The sequence below is a fragment of the Belonocnema kinseyi genome, chromosome 9 (genome assembly GCF_010883055.1).
Source record: "Belonocnema kinseyi isolate 2016_QV_RU_SX_M_011 chromosome 9, B_treatae_v1, whole genome shotgun sequence".
NCBI lineage: Eukaryota > Metazoa > Arthropoda > Insecta > Hymenoptera > Cynipidae > Belonocnema > Belonocnema kinseyi.
In genome coordinates, this window is record NC_046665.1 from 82,612,725 (window position 1) to 82,633,152 (window position 20,428).

A 20,428-nucleotide genomic window follows, 5' to 3' on the forward strand; every position below is an offset into this window, starting at 1 on the left:
GCCGTGAAAGGTTAATCAATTCATATCGTATTTACCCGGACACGTACCCAGAGTCACGCACATATGCCGATTAATGTAAAAACATGAACATATGACAGAAAATAATAAAGTTTTAACGCGAATTAAACTCTCAAAGCTCTATTCGAGAAAATGGTTCGCGTAACAAATAGTACCTCGCGTTGTAAAAGTGTGTGGTTATCAAAGATTTTATTTACATTATTGCTAACATGCTTGGTGTTTTCGGTACCAAGCAAGGGACATGGACATTCTCACGATCATGATCACGATCATGATCATGATCATATTCATGAACCGGCAAGTTTCAAGTATTCAAAAGAAGCCAACGAACAGCTTCTGCATGATCATTCGCACTCGGAACATGATGAGTATGTGGACAGCAAACGACCAGCTCTTCAAGATCTTAGCGATGTCTTCGTTCGTGCTATGGGATCAACTTTCCTCATTTCTATAGCACCGTTTCTTCTGCTCTTCGTTTTGCCATTAGATAATAGTCCAGAGCGACAACCATTCCTGAAAATACTTTTAAGTTTTGCCTCTGGTGGTTTGCTTGGCGATGCTTTTCTTCACTTGATTCCACATGCTTTAGCTCCTCACTCACATCACTCGAAAGAAGATTCACACGGACATGGTCACAGTCACGGACATGGCCATAGTCACGGAGATATTCACGAAGAACATGATCACGGACACGGCATGGCCGTAGGTTTGTGCGTATTGCTAGGTATCGTCACGTTCCTGATTGTGGAGAAATTAGTGCGAATAATCAAAGGAGACGGCGAACACTCTCATGCACATTCTCAAGAACACACGGATATAAGCATTGCTGCTTACTTAAACTTGGCAGCAGATTTTTTACATAATTTCACAGATGGTTTGGCTATTGGTGCCAGTTATCTGGCGGGCGAAAGTATCGGCTATGTGACGACGTTCACAATACTGTTGCACGAAGTGCCCCACGAAATTGGTGATTTTGCTATTTTGATACAAAGTGGCTGCAGTAAGAAAAAGGTACCTTCAAATTGAAACACTTTACCACTATTTCGCAAAAAATACACCGAAGACACTATTTTATCACAATTATCTGCTAATGCCATTATTTCTTTCCTTTTTCTTGACGAACCTTTTTGAACTTTTTCGCCAATTGGCTACAAATGGTCCTCAAAAAAGAAAATTTTTAACTAGATAGTTAAACTTTCAACCCAAAAGATGAATTCTCAACAAATTACGTACATTTTTCACAAATCAGTTGAATTTTCGAGCCAAACAGACAAATTCTCTACAAAACAGTTGAATTTTCACCAAATAATGTAATAGTTGATATTTTAACAATAAAAAATTTTTTTAAAATTGTAAACAGTTGAATACAACCAAAAAAGACGAAATTTCAACGAAATATTTAAATCCTTAACTTTAACACTATGATCAAACATAAAACACATTAATTTTCAATCAGCAATTTTTATTGGACTGGGAAATGACAGTTAATTCATTGTTTGACTGAATTTTACAAATTTAAAAAAAATCTGTCCTTTGTTTCAATTTTTTAAAAATAATTAGTTAAATTCTTTTTTTTCAATTATATCATTCAGTTTAGAATGCTTAATTCGAAAACATTTCACATTAAAAATGGTCCATTTTTACTTTTTAAGCTTATATTTCAATTTATGGAATTTTAAAATGCAGTTTCAAAAACTTAAACAATTAAAAATTAGAAACGTTTGAAATGGAAGATTTTTGATAAAACACATTTTTAGTTGATCAACTGTGAATATAAATTAATAACTAATTTTTTAAATTTAACTGCACTGTAAGATTTAAAAAGTAAGTAATAATTGATTTTACAAGACAATTCTGAATCAGTTTAAATTTTTAGAATTTGCAGATTTTAACGTTAGAAATTAATCTGTTTCGATTGGAAAGTCTTATTTGGTAAAGAAATGTAAAGGACTGATTGAAAATTTATAAAATATTTTTAATTTTAAAATAACTTCAAAATAATATGTTCATAAATAAAGGCTTTCATTAAATTTCAAATCTTATTTTAGTATAAAAAATTCCGTTTTTAAACCATTCAATTTGAAATTTCGTTAATTATGAAAAATATTGAAAACGAAACAAAAAACTAATCTTTGAACGTTAAAATTTTAATTATTCTATAAAAAAATTAATTTGTAAGTCAAATTTTTAAATTTTTATGTGTAAAAAACATTTGCACATATATAATTCTTAGAAAAAATTCGAATAAGTAAAAGATACATTCAGAAGATTCAGAAAAATTAAAAATTTGAAATTAATTCAAATAATTTAAACGAAGTGTTTAATTTTGAACTGTACCTTGCATTTTTTACCAAAAAATTGATTTCTAAACTAAATACATTTATATTTTTACCGAATAGTACCATTTTCAACTCAGAAGATTAATTTTTTGCCAGAAAATTAAGCTAAGAATAGATTAATATTTTATTACAAATTTAATTATGTTGAATATTGAATTATTTTATTGAAAAGTAATCTCCTTGTGTTTAAAATTCACTGGCTTGTTGAAAATTCGTATATTTGGTCTTAAAATTCCTCCTTTTGGACTGAAAATTAATTTTTAATGATATAAAGTCGTCGTCATTTGGTTGAAATAAATAAGTTATAAATTTTGCAATTTTAATCTGAAATACTATTGTTTTATTCCGTTTAAAAATATCAAAATGTTGGTCTTTGAATATTAATGGTTATGGAAAGTGATAAATTGGTCTGGGAAAAATCAAGCAAAAATGAGATAATTTAAAAATAAAGTTCTTCGATCAGCCTGTTTACTTCATGAAACATTCTTATCAAAGAACGTTCTCTGAGCCGATGCTTCATTGAATGTATAGGTTCATTTGTTTTTAAAGTTCTTTTTTATCCAAATAGTTGAATTTCGAATAAAAAAGTTAATTTGCAACTAAAATTACGAATCGCGAACTAACAAAAAATGTTATAGTTGATATTTTAATCGAAAACGATTTAAATTTGAACTCAAAAAGAGTCTAATTCGTTAAAAAAAAAACGAATTTTCAAGAAAATACTTGAATCCTAAACCGAATAGTTACATTTTTAACCAAGGGTTCGAATTTTTAATAAAGCAGTTTAACTTTTAACTTAAAAAAATTAATTCTCAACGAAAAATATAATTGTTCAGATTAAAACTAAAAAATATTTTAATTTGACATAAAAAAAAGAAATTCATTCAAAGAAAGGAATTTTAAATAAAAGAATCGAATCGTGAATCAAAAATTATTTTAATTTTAAACCAGTTACAATTTTAATCAAAATGAATTCATGTTCAAAATTCTTTGTTGAAAAATTAAACATTCATCTGTTTTGTTGAAAGTGCAATATATTTAGCGGAAATGTTATGGATTTCCTGCGTTTGGAATTAAATGTAATATAGTACCCATATTAAGTTTATTCAGAATAATTTATTATTTTCCTATTGTCGTGAAGAGTTCCACATTTCTTCTGTTTTAAGACATTTTGGTCTGTAAAGCAAAAACAAACGAAGAATTTGAAAATGATCAAAAGTTTATCAGAATTAACTTTTCCATTGATTATCTAATCGATTATACGTATAAATTATTAAAATTGTTTAAACATTCAAACGCGGAGCACTATTTTAAACCAGAATTTCTTCCACAATGAATGTAATGAAGAATTTTAATATTTGGTTATTTATTTTCAGGCCATATTGTTGCAATTGCCGACAGCAGTTGGTGCTTTATTAGGAACCTACATTTCTCTCTTGGCTGAAGGAATGGGTGAGAATCTTAATAATTTCTTTCAAGTCTTACAGATCGCAATCACAGGAACGGTTTTAACTTTAAAAACGTATTTCAGGAGATTTTGCAACATCGTGGATCTTGCCCTTCACTGCTGGTGGTTTTATTTATATAGCGACGGTTTCTGTTATTCCTGAGCTTCTTGTAGACACCAAGTTTTGGCAGTCTGTTAAAGAAATCATTGCTTTACTGCTAGGAGTTTATATGATGGTACTCATTGCACAATACGAATGATCGCTGCGTAACACAATTTATATTTTTCTATTATACTGTGTTTCGTGTGAATCAAGGGTTGATCAGTACAATATGCAGCAATTTTTTCAAAGATATTTCAGAAAACTTGATTCTGGCCAAGTGTACATTTTGATCATTTTATATTTTCGACATCAACAGTGAACTGAAACCGTGAATGCGATTTAATACTTAGAAAACGCATATTTTCTGACCCAATGCAAGGTTGTTTCAAATCGCCCAGAAAAAAATAGTATTGATACTTATTATAATAATGTACATAATAATATAACTTTTCCAGGGCTTTATTGTCGCAAAGCGGGTTTCTCAGACTTTCTTATAGGAGAGGTCGCGAGATTTGCGTCGCTGAAAGTATTTGTCATGGAGAATCTGAAAATGAGCACTTTTCTGTTGCTAGAAGTAAGTACACACACACGTGCAAAATCACACTCCCGTATAGTTAAAAACTTCCCGAGCGTGGCGTGCCAACCAAAGTTAAAAAAATATGGCCGCCGGTGTATCTGCAAACTGTATTTTCTTATCTTAGGACTTTAAAATGTCGTCGTTGTCCTTTATTTTCTTTCCCCACTTGGTGAGGACTGCACTTGCAGTTTGAACATTGCCGACGCGTCGTTCTCGAATCCTTATAATTCTGTATAAAATCATACGGTAAATAATTTAAATGTTAATTTAACAAATATTTTCTTCATATTTACTCAAGGTTATTTTTACATCGCGAACGCGTCGAATACCTGTCGCACGCATAGTGTTGATAAAAGTAATTTGATATTTTCATAAATATACTACCTACCTCTTCCATGGCAATTAATTTTTTTTTACAAACATTTTACTAAATCCTGTCTGATTATTAATTATTTATTTGTTCAAGCGACCTGTCAAAACAATGGAGGCGGCCATATTTTTTGAAGTGCAGTTGTCACGCCACGCTCGGGATGTTTTGAACTATACGTAAGTGTGATTTTGCACATGTTTCTGTGTGCGTACTTGTGGTAACAGAAAAGTGACCGTTTTTGGTCAAGTCCATGCATTACAGATTGGTTTCCTTATATCTATTCTCCATGGCATTTGCTCTCAACGCGCCACTGTAGTACATACATCGGCGACGCACATCTCGCGACCTCTCCGTGTTAGTCTTTTCAATTAATACATACAATTTGCAAAAATGTGATATGGAATCTATTGTAATAATTGAGATAGGTATGGATTTTTTTCAACAGAGTGTACATTTATTTTCGTAACAGAATTATATGCAGTAAATTAATACTGTACAAAAGCATAACTTCCATTACTTTTTTGAAACAATAACAAACCGTACCAGTTTTTCAAAGTTGAATCAAACCTTTTTTAATATTCTTATTTTCATATTTTTGATGTGTTTTTCTCGGAAACTGTGCTTTTTTCATTATTGATCAACTAGAATTAAATCATGTACCAATCTAACTTGTATATATACAAAATAAATAAAAACTGATACATCACATTCGTATTTTTTACACTGTAGTTTCTTCTATGAGTTTTAAATTTTGGCTTTCTTTTCTAATTGATCGCTCAATAGCCTGTAGCAGTGCTTCTGGTTCCGGTTTTTCGGAAATTGCGTCAACTTCTATGTCTGCATTGGTTAAAGCCCGATTTGTCACTGATCCTATAGCTACGATCTTAACTTCTTTCAAAATTATTGCCTCCTCGCCCAAGGTTGTTAAAATATTTTCTACAACTGAAGGACTAAAGAAAACAACCACTTGAGGTATTGATTTAAATATTCGTTCCACGTCTTGCTTGAGGTTTTCACAAGGGACAGTTTTATAACAAATTATTTTCTTCACTTTAAATCCGTTCTCTGTCAAATGTTTCTCAATAGTATCCCGTGCAATTTCGCTGCAGGGGTAAAGTATTGGTTTATCTTCATGTCGTCTACCACTTACAATAAATCCAGCAAGATTTTCTGCATTACCGCATTCCGAGCCTAAACAGTCTGTCAAGCGCAGATCTTTTTTTGCTAAAGATTCAGTGGATGGTCCAACGCAATATGCTGGCAATTTTTGCCATGGTTCTAAAACAGTAGTTTCCTGTTTTGTCGCTAGTTTTATAGCCTCTGCAGAACGAGGACTCGTCAGTATTAAGCCTGCAATATTTTTCAAGTTATAGAAGAATTTGTTATCCATTATTTTCGGCTGTTTTTAAAGCAGCTTCCCTGAAGATATGCCGTTAGTTTTTAATTTAAAAGTATACGTATATGGGCGAAAATCAAAAAGTTAAAAAAGTATTTCAGATCAACATAAAACACTTGTTATCGATTCATATTAATTACAATAAGTGTAACAATTATTATTTGAATCATGAAGATGTAGGCTTATATTTTATAATTATAGTTATTTACATTCAATAACAATTTTTTATATAAATTATAAACCATTCGCGATATTTTTCAAGTAAAAATAGCCACTATTATTTTTTATTAAAGAAATGATTACATAGTAAAATAAAAATTTTATCTGAGGGAATATGACCTATTTATGTCATATTTTTTACATCGAAAGTTAATTGTATAAATTAATTTAAATAAAACATCAAATTTGTAAGTGTCGCCATTATGATTTTTGAGGAATTTAAAAATGTCTCGAAAAAGAATGTGGAAGATTATTAGATCATTTTTTTAATTTTGCAGGAATTAAAATTTTATAAGAAAACTGAATTATTTCAAAAGCTATTAAAAAGCTGTAGATTTTTGAAGATTTTGAAAAAAGAATTTTTGAGATTCATATGCAATTTTTGAACGATTTTTTGTTGCTGAAAATTTTATTTTAAGAAAAAATTAACAAATATTTCAAAAGATTTCCAATAATTTCCTAAATATTGCAAAAGATTTTAAAGCCAAATTTTAGAAGAAAATGAGAAAGTTAAAGAAATATTTAGAAGGTTTGAAAATCCTAGAAAAATTTAAAATGCTTTTTTATTTTGAAAAATCAAGGTAAAAATGTAACTGCTTGTTTGAAAATAAATCTGTTTTGGTTGAGGATTTAACTCCTTTTTTCAAAACTAATTCTTTTTAGTTGAATTTAAATTTTTTTCATTTTTGTTCATCTTTGGTTGAAAACAATCTGTTTTGGTTAAGGATTCAACTATTTTGTTAAAATTTCGTCTTCATAATAATTCAAATTTTTTCGATGAAAAATATATTTTTATTGAAATATCAAATTTCACATCTTTTAAATGAAATTAATGTTAATGCCATCTTGAATTCAATATGAAACACTTTAAATTTCTAATATTTCAAGTCGAAACATGTAATGAATTTTCAAAAAACAAAATTAATTTTCTAACCAAAAAGACGAATTTTCAACTCAAAAGGGTTAAATTGCTAAAAAAAATGGAATAGTGAAATTTTCGGGTATACCAAAAATAAATTTTAGTTTTAAAACAATTTTATACAAAAACGTCAAATTTTCAAACAAAGGATTTTCAACTAAAAAGGATTGATTTTGAACCAAAAAGATGAATTTTTCAGCAAGAAAATTAATATTCTCCCGAACAGTTTTCAACCAAATTGTTGAATTTTGACCTAAAAAAATTAATTTTGTACGAAAAAGTTAAATTTCCATAAAAAATAATTTAACTTTTAACCAAAAAGTTAAATTTAAATAGAAATGAGTTTTTTGCAAAAAAGTTAATTTTAAACCGCTTTGTTTAATTTCATACAAAGTTATTGAATCCTCTACCAAAGCTGGCCTGACCCAAACTGTTGCATTTGTAACCAAAAAGGATGAATTTTCAAACGAGAAGATTTTCAACCAAAAAAGACGAATTTGGAACAAAATACATAAATTTTCAATTAGAAAAGATCAATTTTTAACATAAAACATAAATTTCCAACCACAAATGGAATAGTTACACTGATAGTTTTAAAAAAATGATTCTCAACAAAAGAAAATAATTTTCAACAGAAGGATTCAACTTAAAAGATTGATTTTTTAACTTGGAAGATTTATTTCTTAATGATTGAATAGTTACATTTTCAACCAAGGAGATAAATCTTAAAAAATATGAATTTTTAACAAATTAGATCTACTTTCTACCAATTAGCTTAATTTTTAACCAAAAAATAGGAATTTTGTATCAACTAGTTCAATTTTCCAGCAGAGATGAACTTTCCAGCAACAAGAGTAATTTTCTACACAAAGAACATGATTTTTTGAAACAAAATACATTAATTTTCAGAAAAATTGTTGAATTTGAAAGTCAAAAGCCCGAATTATCTACAGAACGATTTAATTTGCCACCCAAACATTTAATTTTTTCTAACAAGAAAATTAAATTTCTACCAAAAACTTTAATTGTCATAAAAATAGTTAAATTTGCAACAAAAAGGTTGATTTTCAACCGAATAGTGGAATTTTCTGCCAAATTGTTAGACCCCATATTTGAGTTTGGATTTTGTAGTCGATTATTTAGCATGATTGACAACAATTCGGAAGCATTGTGTGTATAAATAATTGTTAAAAGATAGAAAAAACATATTTTTGTTTATTACAAAGAACCTATATGCCAATTTGAACCAACAATGTAATAGGTAAATTGTTAATTGGAAACATTAATTCTTAAGCAAAAAAAAAACTAATTTTCAACAAAATTAGTTACATTTTCAAAAATTGATGAATTTTGATCAAATAAAATTTCATCAAGAGTTTAAATATAAGCAAAAAATTAATTTTTAACAAAGTTGTTAAACTTTCAACCGAAAAGTTGAATTTCTGATCAACAAAAAACTAGAATTTTTAACCAAACGAGATAAATTCCGAACCAAAAATATAGACTTTTTGACCAAAGGTAATATATTTTTCTTGTTGGGTTCTATTAACTTACTTCGCATTCAAGCGGAAAAAGGAAAAAAAATTGTTGGTTATGTTTCTTAAAAATAGAGAAAACAACAGAATACATTAAAATTTATCATCAGGAATTTTCCGCTATCAGGATTTCCACCCATATATACTATGGAAGATAATTACCAGAGAAGGAATCGTGTGAAAGGAGGCTTTCTCGTAATATTTTTTGATTGATGAATTCAAAGCTTATTGTCGGTAAATATTCAGCATTATAACCAGCCTTCTCCAAAAGATTTTTGTAAACATCTGCAGTTTCATTCTCATTTGACCAACTTTTGCAGAAAACTATGCGTGCTCGATTTTGAGACATAGTATTTTAAAAGTAGAATCAGAAACTTCATCAGCTTATTGAGACGGCAAAGTTAACAGATTTTGAAGAAAAATTAACAAATATTGACACAAGTCACTTTGGAACGTAAGCACGCTATCGGCCTATCGCCCAGATTGTCGACGACTGACTGACGACAAACGATATAAAAAAAATGTTGAGTAATTGCTAGAAAATTTAATCTTTCATTTCATGGGAAAATATGAAGTGATTGGATTGACATTTTACCGGGCCAAATGTATTTGCGCTGAAAACGTAAAAAAAAATTATTATGAATATATCGTGTAATCCCAACTTCCCCTTCTGACCACGACTCTCCAGCCATCCCAGCCATTCCTAGGGGCGTTAGGGTGCTCTCACACGACTGCCATTGGAAGCGCCTCAGGGCTGATACGTATAATACTCTACGTGTTATACGTGGTTCTGTACGCGTATATTATGATCTATGTATATTATCTGTTTAGTTTTCTACGCTTTTGACGTAAATTACGTTCGAATGAAAATTGTCAGTGCGCATGCGTTAATATCGAAAAATACTTAAAATAATCTATTTTTCTTGATGTAAGTCGTGGTTTCCGTGTCTATTTTTCGACTTTTCCTTACAGTAAATAGTAAAAAAATTTATCGAGGGATTCTAAAGGAACAATGAGGGACCAATTCTTCTACAAATTTATACAAGTCAAGAAACGAACAAATGCTGCTTGTGGCATCATTTGTGATAGTATAATTCACAATATTGCTGAATCTAGAATTCTGAATAATTTTTCAGAGTTTTATGTTTATCTATTCATGATATGTTATTTATTTTATTCGTCTCGTAATTCCCATAGAAAATAACAATAGTTAAAAAAATTTAATTTGAATAAATGTTAAAGCAGTTTGAGGTATTATATGATATATGATTATATGATCCATAATAACTATTATCGAAAGAATCAAACGACATTTTGCGAAAGTTTTTTGTCGTTTCTTCCACTCGAAAAACTAATCCTTCCATGGAATTTCATTATGATATTGGGTATTTCTTCCGAGTCCAGGCATAATTATTATTTTCAATTACTACAACGAATTTTACAGAATTGTTAATAATTATGTTAATAATGTTATGTTATTAATGTTATGTTAATAATTATGTTATATTTCAAAAATTAGTTTTTGTACTTGTCAAAACAGACAACACTGGTTTTTTTTAGGTCGGCCATCTTGAAAACGTAACTCACAGGAGTTCACTTACTTCTTCCTTCTTTTAATATCCCTTTACGTGCCGCTCGTCGCTGTACAATGAAGTGCTATTTTACTGCCATTGCGCGTATCATTAGGGAGATTTTGCATAGCGTTCAGAAGGAAACGCTAATCTCGCATAGCATGCGCAGAAACGTTATGGCGTGACTAGGATTCATCATAAGCTAGGCCTAGGGTAATGTAAATTCTCCCTATTATTAAGAAGATTTTGCATATCGTTCCGCAGCTTGCGGTAAACGTTAAAGTCAGGTGATGACGTTTCTACGCATGCTTTGCGAGTTTAGCGTTACCGTTTCCACTACCCGACGCTTGTTAGCGTTTCATGTAGCGATTGTCGTATCCTATGAAACCAAAGATCTTTAATGAAACGCTATGCAAAATCTCCTTACTAAATGATCGCTAACGAACGTCGAATAACAGAAAACTGTAACGTTACACCATGAAATATATTAATAAACGTTTATAATATCTTTGGCTAAGCTCACAGATTATGCGCAGAAACGGCATCACATAACTGTAGCGTTTACCGTAAGCTACGGAACATTATGCAAAATCTCCCTATTTACCATTTACCGTATCCTACGAAACGCTATGCAAAATCACCCTAATATGAGTTATAACCGAAAAGTGGGAAAATACAAATATTATTGTTATAGCTAAATAGGGACAAGTGTGCTGGAGATAATGCTGTAATATTTATTAATTATATTTATCAATAAATATGTTAATAAGTAACAAAATTAGTAGAAGAAGGTTATATCGGTTAACAAGTTTACCTTTCTTCTTTTCCTCTAAAATTAAGAATGATAAACTCAAATTAAGTCACTTTTGATTTGAAGACATTCAGAGTTCGTACATCCTTGAGGATCCAATGTACTAATATTGAAGTATTTTCATATTTCAAGGTATTTCTAAAAAAAATCCAAAGATTTAAAAAATTTTAGGATATTTGTAGTAATCTCAAGAAAATTTCAAAATCTGTTTAAAAAAATTCAAGGTACTTCAAAAGACTTTATACAGAATTATAAAAATTATAGGGAATTCTTAAGAGCTTTAAAAATTCCATAGAAGGTTTGAAAGGATTGGAAATATTTTAGGGAATTTAAAAATATTACAAGAAATTCTAATTATTTTTAATAATTTGGAAGGATCTTAAAGGGCTGACTTATTTCAGGGCATTTCGAAATATTAAAGTGCATTATTTTTGAGAGATTTAAACAATTTCAAGGAGTTTTCCATGGTTCTAATGATTGCATGCATTCTAAAAATGCATGCAGCTCTATTCACAGTGCATCAGGGCTCGGTAAGGTATATTTCCTGACATAAATAGGTTTTTCACTTCATCGTCAACTACCTTCATTTCGTTGAATGCTGAGGGGAAAGCCATGTACCAACTTTATGGGACAAAACTTTATTTTCGTGCTATCTTCGTAAAGAATAATAATTACTATCATTTTACTACGTCATTAAATAATTCTTAACAAATAAAAACTATTTTTCAAACACGTTTATATAGAAAAAATTATTTTTTACGAAGATATTAGCAAAATAGGGCAAAAATGGACCGAATCCCATGTATTTGTTCCATTTCCCCACACCACAGCAAACAATGAAGTGAAGTAAGCTGATAGTCGAAGTGAAAATACCTAATGGGAGAATTTACCGCTTCTAGCCAGGGAAATGGCACTTAATATACGGTAAACCAAACTTCAAAGGCTGCAAAGTTCAAAGTTGGAACCCCTCTACTGTTACCATATTTCATGATTCATGTCACCAACAAACTGATATGTGATCCATGGTGAAAATATATTTTTTCGCCGTATTTCGTGCACGTATACACCTCTTATTTTGACAATAAAGAGAAACAGTTGAATGCGCGTGAGAAAATAAAATCTAATATGATAGAATAGTCAAAAGCACAATATTTCTTCCCAAAATAAAAGGTACTGTGTAGTGGTATATTTACGTCTGCATTCATCTCTTCGAACACCTGTCAAAAGATGTAACACATAGACATCACGTAAACAATATAAAATAATGCTGTTTATATTTTTGATGAAAGCCTTGAGTGTTCAGTAGTAACCAATCAGTATACAACTTGATTGTCCTCGATCTCTGTTTTGACGCAGAGATATTGTTTGTCTACTGCATAATAGTGAATGTGAATTTTTGCATAAAGAGAAAAATTTGCCTTGCAAATCACTTTATTGCAAGGTCAAGCAAATTGTACATGTTGAGATCACGGATTTTGAAAAAATGTGCTTTTATGGTGAGTGTTTACGCGTACAATTTTGCAGTTTTGACATTTGTCCCTTGAATTTTTGCTCATTGTTGTTAATTATTGTAAAATGCAGATGTCAGCGATGCCATGTGCTGTGAATTTTATGATTTGACAAACAATAGGCACGGACAATGAGATTTGAATCATTAATAAGTGTCAGTACATCGTATGTACTGAGATGGATTTGGCAAAGATTGCAGCAGTATGGATTATAACGTGGAGTTGCCTGATGCGGGGCCTAAATTTCGCTCCTCAGGCACCTCCGAGACAAGTTCCTTGCGACAAAACCAGGAAGATATTCACAGAATCCTGGGGAGTCATCAGCGATGGTCCCATGGGTTCAAATTACACTCAAGACTCGCACTGTGAATGGCTGATCAAAGGTAAAATACTGCATCTTTTATTCATTTTTAAATCAAATCAGGGTGTCGAGCTTCCTTAAAAACCTTGAAAACCTGGAATTTTCCGTTTAATTATTTTTTTAACCTTGAAAACCTGGAAATCTTGCATTTTTTCGTGAGAAATTTAAATTACATTTTTTTCTTTTCAAACAGTTATTTTATTGAAATGCGATAAAAAATGTAAACCTTTTAGTGTATTATCAGGGTGACCACCTACGCGGGGGAGAAATATTACACCGGGAGATTTCCTGTATTTCATCATTTGCTTATTTTGTATTTTTTTAAAGTTTCCAATTAGAAAGTGTTTAGAAAAATTACACTTTAAAAGTGATTTTTTATTTGACAGAAATCACATATTTTAGTAACAAAAAATGTATTCAGTTGTTTTAAATATCATTTGATACTACAGGATATGGTACTTACTAATAAAATATTTATCGACTTCTATATTTCTATAATTTTATTTTAAAATTATAGTTTTTAATGTGCAATTATAACGCAGTTTAGTTTTTGAGGCCTTGAAACTAAAGTGTTTTCTTAAATTAGTTTTTAGATTAATTTTTGGAGGTTTCGAATTTAACATTTGACAATATTGTAGTTTTAAATTCAAGTATTCAACATTTCATATTATAAGCCTTGATAGTAAGCTTTGAATCTGATAATTTTAGATGTCAATTTCAAATTGATTAAATGAGATTAAAAATAAATTTGTAAATTAAAGATAAATTGATTAATTTTAACAATTTCGAATTGAAAAGCTTAAAATTGTGCAATTTCAAAAAATGAAATCATATATAAATATTTTGATGTATTCTCTTTTTTAATTTTTAATGTAAGATTTTAAAAATTTCCGATTTTTAGTTGAAGATTTAAACAAAACATTTCAAATTGAAAAATATTTTATTCAAAAAATTCTAGAATGAATAATAATTCCGAAGGAAGATTTGAAGTTGAAAAATTAAGAATTGATTTTTAAATAAAAAATATGAAAAATAAACTATCTGAAATTGATCCATAAGTAAATAGATCATTTCGGTAATTATAAATGTTTACAATTTTAGAGTTCTGAATTTTCATGATGAGCTGCTTGAATTTTGGAAAGCATAATTAGCAATTTAAAAACTACAAATTCTTAAGCGATTTAAGTTTACTTCAAATAATTGAAATTTTTAAGATTAAAAAAAAGTTTTAATATCACTATTTATGGTGACTAAATTTGTTTTCAGTTTTAAATGAAGTTCTCATTCATAAGTTTTAACGTTCAGGAGTAGAAATGTTTTCATTTTTAATGTTTCCCATTTAAATTTACTATTTATTTAGTTTTTTGTAGAACAATGCCATTCATTTTTTCATTTCAGAACAAAAATTTAATCAGCTTTATTGATCAATTATAATTGTATTATGTAATAACAATTTAAAATTGTAGAAATTCAAAACCTTTGATATTGAAAGACTCAATTTAGTTTTCAATATTAAATTGTGAAATTGTAATGCCTTTGGATTTAAAATTATTCATATTCAAAAGTTTTCAATCTTTAATTATTTAGGTTTGAACGCTTTTAATTATAAAGAATACAATTTCAATACCTCTGACTTTTAAATGACTATGCTAGTTTCGTGATTCCCTAATTTAAATTTAAATTGTTTAATTTTTAGTGCTGCGACTTAGAAATTATACGATTCAACTTTTTTTTTCAGTTGAATTGTCCAAATTGTTCGTATATTTTTGTTAATTTCAATGCTTACAATTCAAAATTATTCATGATTGTTTCAAAAATATTTAAAATCTTGTATCAAAAAAATGATGTGATAATATATTTTTAAATTTGCATATTTTTGTGTTAGGAAATATAAATCTAGTGTGTAGTACGAATATCTGTATTTTTTTCATTTGGATTTGGAAAATTTTACAAAAAGTTCACGCATTTCAATGATTTTAAAAGGGATTATACACTAGATTTCAAATATTTCACAACAATTGCACAAAACTTTCAACAGCTTTAAAGGTTTCAAACCAATTTAGAAGATTTGAAAATATTTCAATAAGACTTCAAATAATTCAATAATATAAAAAAAAAACTAAAAAGATTTCACAAAGATTTAAGAACAATTTGAAAAAGATTTTAAAAGATTTCAAAGATTTCACAAACATTTCGAAAGGATTTCGAATATTTCATAAATATTGCAAGGATTTCAAAGATTTGAAAAATGCATGTACATCAGATTTCAAAAATTTTAGAGATTTTATACATTTCCAAATATTTAAAAATTTTCAGAACACCTTTAAAGATTTTGAAGATTTAAAAAAAAATGATACCAGATTTCTAAGATTTTACACAGATTAAAAATATTTTAATGATTTGAAATTAATACAAAAGATTTCAGAAAGATTTCACAATTATTTCAAACATTTCCAAAAAATACAATAATTCCAAATATTTCAAAAATTATAATAATATATACATAATAATATACCAGATTTCAAAGATTGTAAACGATTTTAAATATTTAAATGATTTCAAACGAATACGAATGATTGCACAAATATTATTACATTATTTTACCTAAAAGCTTACACAAACAAACATTAAAGAAGGCTTTCACAAATATTTATAAGATTTCATACAAATTTCAAAAAACTTCACAAAGGTTTAAAATATTTCAAAAGGGTTTAAGAGAAATTTTAAGATTTCAAGATATTTCAACGAATTCACAAAGATTTCCAGTATTTCGAAGACGGCTTGTGTTCGCAAAAAATTGAGAATTTATTTACGGTTCTCCTTTCTTTAAAAATTGTTGGCCAATAAAAAATGAAATTGCTCATTTTTTAATTCCATAAAAAACGGTTATTTCATTATTTGATTTAAAAAAAAGGAGACCTGTGTTAGAGAATTTTTATGTACCTGGAAATGTCAGTTAATTTTGTTTTTAAGTCAGTCCTAAATAACAAGTATTCTTCGTTTGTAAAAGTAGCTTTATCATGATGTTTTTAAGTTTTTTTTAAAGTCCCATTTTTTAATTAATTTTTTTTTGAAAATTTAACAATGCCAGTCCAATACTTCATCATTTTAGTTAAAAATAGTTGAGAATTCAACTATTTCAGTTAAAAATTAATCATTTTAGTTGAAAATGTATCACTTTGCTTCAACATTCATTTTTTCAACTGAAAATTTAACTATTGAAAATTCATTTATTTGGTTGAAAATTTGTATACCATTTTTTGTTCAGAGTTAATATTTTTGTGGAATAAAATTTGAATTATTTGGTTGAAGCTTAAAATATTTTTTAAAAATGATTATTTTTTTGTTAAAGATTCATCATTTTAATTAAAAATGTATCACTTTGGATGATAAATGAGATATTCTATTGAAATTTGGTTTTTCTTGGGCTAAAAATTACATTTTTTACTGAAAATTTAACAATTCCAGTTAAAATATTTAACATTTTGTTTTAAAAAATTTCAACTGCTAATTTAATGATTTCAGTTGAATATTCCATAATTTTAGTCGGTTTTAGGTAAAAATGCATCTCTTTGGTTAAGCGTTAATTTTTTAAACTAAAAATTCAACAATTCAAGTTTTTGTTAAAAAATGGTCGTTTTTGTTCAAAATTTTTTTTTTATTCCTCTTTTTTCTTTCAAATTCAACTATTACAGATTTATAAGATTTGTCATGTTAGTTGAAAATTCATTACTTTGTTTAAAATATAACATATTTTTAAATTTATTTTTTTAAATTGAAAATTAGTATTTTTATCTGAAAATTTAACTATTCAATTTTTGATTGATAATTCATTTTTTTAGTTAAAATTCGTATTTTCTGGTAGAAAATATTCTTCTTGGTAAAAAAGGTAATCTTTCTCTTTGAAAAGACCTCTTTTCCGTTGTATTCAACTCTTTTTGGTTAAAAATGTTTTGGTTGAAATATCAACTGATACTTTTTTTTGTTCAAAATTAATCTTTTTTAGAATACAAATTTAATTACTTGGTTGACTGTTAAATTCGTTTGTTAAAAATTAATTTTTTATTAATTAACTCTTTTTTAGTTGAAAATTCAACTATTTTATTAAAAATTCATGTATTTTATTGAAATGTGGTCTAATTTTTTCACGAGAGTTAATATTTTTGTTTGAAATTTCATCTTTTCGGTTAAAAATTCGTATTTTTGGTTGAAAATTCAAGTATTCCAGTTTAATATTAATCATTTAATAAAAACTAATTTTTAAAATGAAAATTGAGATATTCCAGTTTTGTTTCAAAACTTATATTTTTTGGTTGAAAATTCAACTACTTGGTCGAGAGTTTATATATTTTGTTGACAAGTCGTTTTTTTGTAGGAAATTAATTGTTTTGGTTAAAAAATAATCTATTTTGTTGAAATGCAATATTTTAACTTGAAAAGTGAGGAATTTAAAGTAGTTTTAATTGAATTTAATATAGTACCCACATTAATTTTACCTAATTATGCGCTGAATTTAAATTTTAAGAAGATAAAATAAATATTTGGTTAAATTATTATTCAATTTCAAGGACTTTATAGACAAATGAAATAAACGATTTATTATGAATTGAGTCAATAGTTTTAAAAGATACAAAATATTTGAATGGCTGCGTACTATGAAAAATTATACTCGGAAAATACTTGAGATATCTCGAAAAACCTGGAATTGTCAGGAAATTTTTTCCAAGATTTGAGTAGACACCATGTAAACTCCAAATTTATCTGACAACACACTACTATTTGTTTGCAGCCAATACCAGTCGGCAGTTTATTACATTAAGTTTTCGGACGATGGGAACTGAATGCAGTTACGACTACGTTTTTGTTTATGACGGAGATTCTTTTAGATCTCCATTATTAGGCAGCTTTAGTGGTAAAACAGAACCGCAACAAGTTACATCGTCATCAGGTTTTGTAAGTAATATCTAATTTCTCCAGATATCAGTGATTATTAACAAATTTATAGCTTATTGAAAATGATAACTATGTTTTTCAACATCCGCAGATGTTAATTTTACTGTACAGTGACACAAATTATGTCCTGGATGGTTTTCATGCTGAATTTTCAGTAACCGATTGTCCTAACAATTGCACTGATCATGGAAAATGTATCAATAATACGTGCTTCTGTGAAAATGACTGGGGCGGTAGAGACTGTTCCAAAACATTGTGTCCAAATAATTGTGGCCGAGGAGGAAGTTGTGATATTAAACGATGCCAGTGTCACGAGGGATATTCGGGACAGTCATGTTCCTTGCATAAAACACATCCAGAAGGAAATAGGTAAGATTAAAATCGTGATCTCATTTTCTTAAATTGAGAGAAAATAAATTTATTTTAATTTATTTTCTTTTACTTGAAGAGTCAACTTAAACGATTGGTTGGTATATATTTTTCACAGTGGTGAAAAAGATTACACTGATCGATGGTAACTATCTCTGATGATAAAACAGATTCCTTTAAATTACTCGTATCATAAATGTAACGACTGTCTTGAGATAGTCTATATTTTTTAAAAAGGATTGTTCTTTCGATTTATAATAGCTTAATGGGAAAGCACCCGACCGGCTATCGGAAGTTCTATGGTCCGATTCCCAGTGGAGCGACGAGAGTAGATCTTTTTTCAGAAAAAAATTTTATTTTATAATTAAAAAAGTATTTATTTTTAATCTAGTTTAAAAATGACTTTAAGTATTTTCTGTTGTTTTGAAGAGTTAACTTGATCGATAGGTTGATTTATATTTTTCACGTTTGTGAAAAAGATCTACACTGATCGATGTTAACTGATTATAATACAGATTTCTTTATTATCTTCTATTCAATGTAAGAGATATTGAAGGACAATATCTGTTTATAGAGTGCCGTTCAGAAGTATGAGAACACCTACAAAACTAGCGATTGAAAATATGTACTCCCTTTTGCGTGAAATCTGAAAATCTCCAAAACCAAATAAGATTGTTTAATTTCTAAACAACACGTCTTTAATCACTAATTTTTTAAGTGTGCTCATACTCCTGTACGGTACTGCGATGTAAGTATAAAATTTATTTTATAAATCGTCAAGATGAGGGTGGCGACTTGGCCGGGAAATGACCGGGAATTTTATTTAAAAAAACGGGAATTTACTTTTAATCGCAGTAAAAAGGAAGCTAATTGTCTTAATGATTTTGGTCGATTTAGAAAAGAGTTTAAATTTTCTTAAGATTTTACCTCTTTTTAATTAAAAATTTAACTATATGCTGTTAAAAGTTAAACTCTTTTGTTAAAGATTTATATATTTTATTTGAAAATTAATTAATCTAACTTAAAATGCATCTCTTTTTGGAAAAAATTGTTGTAAGACTTTGTTGAAAATTATTTTTTTTTATCTAGAAACTTAACTATCCCAATCGAAAATTGAACTATTTTGCTGTAAATCCGTTGTTGTTTTTTTAAACTAAGAATTCGACTTTTGAGGTAAAATTCAACTATTCTATTTTTGGTTGATAATTTATCTTTTTTGGGTGAAAATTCAACTATTTGGTTGAAAATTGATATTTTGTATTAAAAAATTAAACTATTTGTTTGATCTGTGGCAAATCTGTCTTTTTTTGTAGAAAATTAATCTTTATGATTAAAAGTTCATCTTTTTGATAGGTATCAAATTCAACTATTCCAGTTGAAGATTCATAATTTTAATTGAGAAATTCATCAGTTTGGTTGTAAATTAATTTCTCCAACTGAAAATATAACTGTTAGATTTTTGGTTGAAAAGTAATCTTTTCTCGTTCAAAATTTAATAATTTATATAAAAATTTGTCTTTTTTAATTAAAAATGCATCTAATTCGTTGAAAATTTGCATATTTTCTAAAAACAAAATCGATTTTTTGTGGAAGATGATCTTTTTCTTTGGAAATTAATCTTCTTGTTCAAAAATTATTCTTTTGGGTTAAAAATTCGAGTATTACAGTTGCATATTTATCAACTTCATTGAAAATTAATCTTATAAGTTGGAAATGCAAGTACTTGGATAAAAATTAAACTCTTTTGTTAAAAATTATTGTTTCTTGGTTGAAGATTCATTATTCTAATTGGAAATTCATTTCTTTGGTTAAAAAATGAGCTATGTGATTGAAAACTTGTTGTTTCTTTGGATGAAAGGTAATGTTTCGTTGTCGAAAATAGAAGTATTTTCTTGCAAATTTTTTCTTTTTGGTTTGAAAATTATATATGTG

At 28.2% G+C, this 20,428-nt stretch overlaps 3 protein-coding genes across 3 annotated transcripts in view; 2 read left to right on the forward strand and 1 right to left on the reverse strand.

Moving 5' to 3' along the window:
- LOC117179993 (protein catecholamines up) lies at positions 1 to 4,812 on the forward strand. The gene is made up of 3 exons (XM_033372264.1): positions 1 to 1,029; positions 3,734 to 3,809; positions 3,889 to 4,812. Exons 1-3 carry the CDS (start codon positions 151 to 153, stop codon positions 4,062 to 4,064), a joined length of 1,131 nt encoding a protein of 376 aa, XP_033228155.1. The 5' UTR covers positions 1 to 150; the 3' UTR covers positions 4,065 to 4,812.
- Positions 4,813 to 4,861: 49 nt separating this feature from the next.
- On the reverse strand, positions 4,862 to 9,584 carry LOC117180292 (uroporphyrinogen-III synthase-like). The gene is made up of 2 exons (XM_033372706.1): positions 9,086 to 9,584; positions 4,862 to 6,204 (listed from the first exon to the last, which is right to left on the reverse strand). Exons 1-2 carry the CDS (start codon positions 9,270 to 9,272, stop codon positions 5,573 to 5,575), a joined length of 819 nt encoding a protein of 272 aa, XP_033228597.1. The 5' UTR covers positions 9,273 to 9,584; the 3' UTR covers positions 4,862 to 5,572.
- A 2,762-nt stretch (positions 9,585 to 12,346) lies between these two features.
- The window catches only part of LOC117180157 (multiple epidermal growth factor-like domains protein 8), a 54,298-nt gene continuing 46,216 nt past the window's right edge, over positions 12,347 to 20,428 (forward strand). The window contains exons 1-4 of the mRNA XM_033372506.1: positions 12,347 to 12,801; positions 12,887 to 13,196; positions 17,964 to 18,127; positions 18,219 to 18,496. Of these exons, the coding sequence (XP_033228397.1) occupies positions 12,992 to 13,196; positions 17,964 to 18,127; positions 18,219 to 18,496 (647 nt within the window). The 5' untranslated portion in view covers positions 12,347 to 12,801; positions 12,887 to 12,991. The remainder of the gene's footprint in view (positions 12,802 to 12,886; positions 13,197 to 17,963; positions 18,128 to 18,218; positions 18,497 to 20,428) is intronic.

Coding starts and splice junctions, on each gene's coding strand:
- LOC117180292 (XM_033372706.1), bottom strand. CDS start 9,272: ATGTCTCAAAATCGAGCACGCATAGTTTTCTGCAAAAGTTGGTCAAAT. Junction 6,205..9,085: donor TTCACACGATTCCTTCTCTG/GTAATTATCTTC, acceptor AAAATATTGCAG/GCTTAATACTGACGAGTCCT.
- LOC117179993 (XM_033372264.1), top strand. CDS start 151: ATGGTTCGCGTAACAAATAGTACCTCGCGTTGTAAAAGTGTGTGGTTA. Junction 1,030..3,733: donor GTGGCTGCAGTAAGAAAAAG/GTACCTTCAAAT, acceptor ATTTATTTTCAG/GCCATATTGTTGCAATTGCC. Junction 3,810..3,888: donor TCTCTTGGCTGAAGGAATGG/GTGAGAATCTTA, acceptor AACGTATTTCAG/GAGATTTTGCAACATCGTGG.